We start from the raw sequence: 3,823 nt of genomic DNA, 5'->3' as shown, positions 1-3,823 counted from the left end.
GGTGGAGGTCGCAGAGAACCGGGATACATGGAGACCCCTGACGACCTTCGAAGACCGCCCGGGTCCTTTCACCCAGGAGGTCAGAGGCGCAGTACGTACAAACACGGCGAAACCGCTAAAGATCGATTATACAGGGATCGGGGACCCATATCAACATTTACAAGTCTTCCGTTCACAGACTAGCACCAAGGGGTACACGAATAAGGTTTGTTGCAACATGTTCCAGGAAACATTGTCTGGCGAAGCTTTCAGTTGGTTCTACGAACTACCGACTGGTTCTGTAGGAAACTTCAAGGAGCTCGCAGACAAATTTGTAGCTCGCTTCATCCTATGTATTGATGGGATAAACACCCCGAAAGGACTACTGAAAGTACAGCAGGGGGAGAAAGAGACTCTAAAATCTTTTGTCAACAGGTGGCAGGCGGCTACTACTGCCAAGTGCCGGGACCTTAATAAGGAACTTGCGGAGTTGGCTTTCAGGCAAGGTCTGAGGCCCGGGGATTTCCTCTACTCAATCAATCACCAACCCCCTTCCAGTTACGACGAGCTGATGGCCACGACCATCAGACATGCCCAAGCCGAGTTTGAAACATACGAGGATAACATCAAACCAAAGAAGAAGAAGGCCAACCCGACCCTGGTGGTCAGGGATGAACCAATGAAGCAGGAATGGAACCAAGATGCCAAGAAATCACCCTACTCTGCAAGCAAGAGAAGCAAGGAGGTCCCATCTAGATCTAGGGAATATGCGGGGACTCAATCTTACTGGGACGACAGAACGCAGCAATACCCCAGAACACCGCCTCCCCGCTATGAGGTGTACACGCTGCTTACAACCTCATATGAGATTATATGGAATGAGAACAGAGATGAAATACCCGGTCCACAACCCCAAAAATTCCCAAAGAGTAAGCTCACACATCAGGATACCGGTAGGTTCTGCACCTATCATGAAGACGCAGGACACAATACTAACCTTTGCGTGGCTTTGAAGAACATGATTGAGTCCCTCGTGCAGAAGGGCAAACTCCAACAGTATTTACCCGCCAAGGAAGTAGGAGCTATCGGTGTTTATGGTCGGATCCTTACCATCCATGGTGGGGGTCCCAAGGATAAACAGCCCTAGAGGAAAAGGAGGACGAGTTATGGTCACCCCGAGGTATTCAATTTTCACAGTACCTCCTGCGTTGGAAGTATAACCGGATGGAAATCCATCACTTTCCTCGAGGAGGAGGAGGGGAACCTAAAGGTACCTCATGATGATCCTTTCCTCATCACGCTACAGATTGATCACTACATCACTTCCCGGGTACTTATCAATACCGGCGCTTCGGTTAGTGTACTATTCCGTGATACGTACAGAATACTGAACCGGGGTCGGGACAAGTTGACACAGGACAACGGGCCCCTGATCAACTTCTCCGGGGATATTGGTCAGCCGTTAGGATCAAACTACCTGCCCATCACCTTAGGAGACGGCCCAAATTACTCTACCATCAAAACAGAATCCATCGTGGTTGATTGTGTGTCCTCATACAATGCAATCTTAGGACGACCAGCACTCTGGCGCCTGAAGACGTTTGTAGCCAAGCACATGCTCATGATGAAAGTTCCAACCCCCACAGGTGTGCTAACAATCCGAGGAGATTAGGCCACGGCAAGGCACTGCTATTCTTTGACGGTGTCCCAAGGTAAGGGCAGATCAGAAATGTTATCAGTAACCGCTGAGCCTTCGCCATCTGACTGGTACAATGACCCAAGGGACGAGAAAGAACTTGATGAACGGCCTGGAGCCATGGAGGATATTGAAGAAGTCGACCTTTCTGACAATTTCCTGGACAGAACGGTGCAGATCTGTACCAAGTTGACACCTTCGGTGCGGGAAAGCTTGATATCCTTTCTACGCACCAACGCCTCTGTTTTCGCTTGGTCTTATGAGGACATGCCCGGCATACCAACAAACATAGCTATGCACAGCCTCAGCATCACCCCTTCCTCAGACCCCGTAAGACAGAAGCGTAGGGTTTTCAACCATGACAAGTACAAGGCCATTCAGGCTGAAGTGAAGAGGCTTCAGGCTTTCAAGTTCATCAGAGAGGTAACATACCCGCGTTGGTTAGCTAATGTAGTGATGGTACCCAAGGAGACCGCGGGATCTTGGCGCATGTGTGTCGACTACACAAACCTCAACAAGGCATGCCCAAAGGACAACTTCCCCCTCCCAAGGATAGACCAACTAATAGATTCTACAGCTAGGTACCGGTTACTCAGCTTCATGGATGCATTCAGCGGTTATAATCAGATAAGAATGAACCCCGCAGATGAGGAGCACACGGCCTTCACCACATACAAGGGTCTCTACTGTTATCAAGTCATGCCCTTTGGATTAAAGAACGCAAGAGCCACTTATCAGAAGCTAGTCAATTCTATGTTTGTAGTCATCATTTGTACCGTCATGGAAGTATACGTGGACGACATGCTGGTCAAAAGCCCAACTGCTGACGACCACGTTGCAAACCTTGCGGTAGTCTTTGCCATCATTTTGCTCAATAGCATGCGATTGAACCCACAGAAGTGCATCTTCGGGGTTGAGATAGGTAAGTTCCTCGGATACATCATCAGTCACCGGGGAATAGAGGCAAACTCCGAGAAGGTGCAGGCTATTTTGGACATGGCGTCACTCACTTATCAAAACGAGGCTCAATCCCTTACTGGCAAGGTGGTCGCCCTTTCAAGATTCGTGTCTAGGCTTACAGACAAATGCACCCCTTTCTTCAAATTGCTAAAGACCCAGCACATTGAAAACATCACCTGGACGTCTGAGCATGAGGCAACGTTCCTGTCCATAAAGGCTTATCTGGCTGTAGTACCGTTACTGGCAAAACCAATTCCTAGAGAGACATTGTACATATACCTAGCGGCATCAGCAACCGCTGTAAGCTCGGCACTAATCAGACGTGACCATGAATACGAGTACCCGGTGTACTACGTAGGCAAGGGTTACACTGTTGCAGAGTCACGCTACCCTGACATAGAAAAGATGGCTCTGGCGCTCCTGGTATCAACAAGAAAGCTTTGGCACTACTTTCAAGCACACTCGATAATTGTTTTTACAAACCACCCATTGCGATAGGTACTCCAGAAGCCAGAAACTTCGGGTAGACTAATCAAATGGGCAATCGAGCTTGGAGAATTCGATATCCACTACAAGCCCCGGAACGCTATAAAGGGACAGGCATTAGCAAATTTCATTTCAGAGCTCATCCCATCCCAAGTCAAGGGTGGAGGGGCAGAAGAAACACCAACCCCGCACCCTCAGCCACCAAGTGCTTGGCAATTATATGTCGACGGATCCTCAAACAAGAAAACTAGTGGGGCCAGTATTCTTCTCGTGAGCCCGGAGCAACAAGTGTACGAGTATGCCTTGAAGTTCACTTTCAAAGCATCCAATAACGCCGCCGAGTATGAAGCCCTCATTGCAGGTCTACATCTCACCCGGGAACTAGGTGTCTAACACCTCCAAATCTTCAGCGATTCCCAACTGGTGGTAAATCAGGTCAACAGTGATTTCGAGGCTAAGGAGCCCCAGAAGTCATCTTACTAGGCCCTCGCCAAAGCACTAGTATAACGATTCTCTACCTTCACCATTACTCAGATACCGAGGGCCAAGAACGACAAGGCATATGCACTTGCAAAGATTGTAGCAACGTCCTGCACAGGAACTGTTTACGGGACACTAAGGTGGAAACACTAGATAAGCCCAACACTTCTAAAACGGTATCCGAGATTTTTGCCGTTGACAACACTGCCTCTTGGATGGATC

General features: G+C 48.8%; 1 protein-coding gene across 1 annotated transcript; it reads left to right on the top strand.

The window, feature by feature from the left end:
• Window positions 1–217: 217 nt before the first annotated feature.
• Window positions 218–1,126, top strand: LOC112164229. The gene has a single exon (XM_024300454.1). It carries the CDS (start codon window positions 218–220, stop codon window positions 1,124–1,126), a length of 909 nt encoding a protein of 302 aa, XP_024156222.1.
• The last annotated feature ends 2,697 nt before the right edge of the window (window positions 1,127–3,823 follow it).

The sequence above is a fragment of the Rosa chinensis genome, chromosome 5 (assembly GCF_002994745.2).
Source record: "Rosa chinensis cultivar Old Blush chromosome 5, RchiOBHm-V2, whole genome shotgun sequence".
NCBI lineage: Eukaryota > Viridiplantae > Streptophyta > Magnoliopsida > Rosales > Rosaceae > Rosa > Rosa chinensis.
This window is presented reverse-complemented; position numbering and strand designations above follow the sequence as displayed.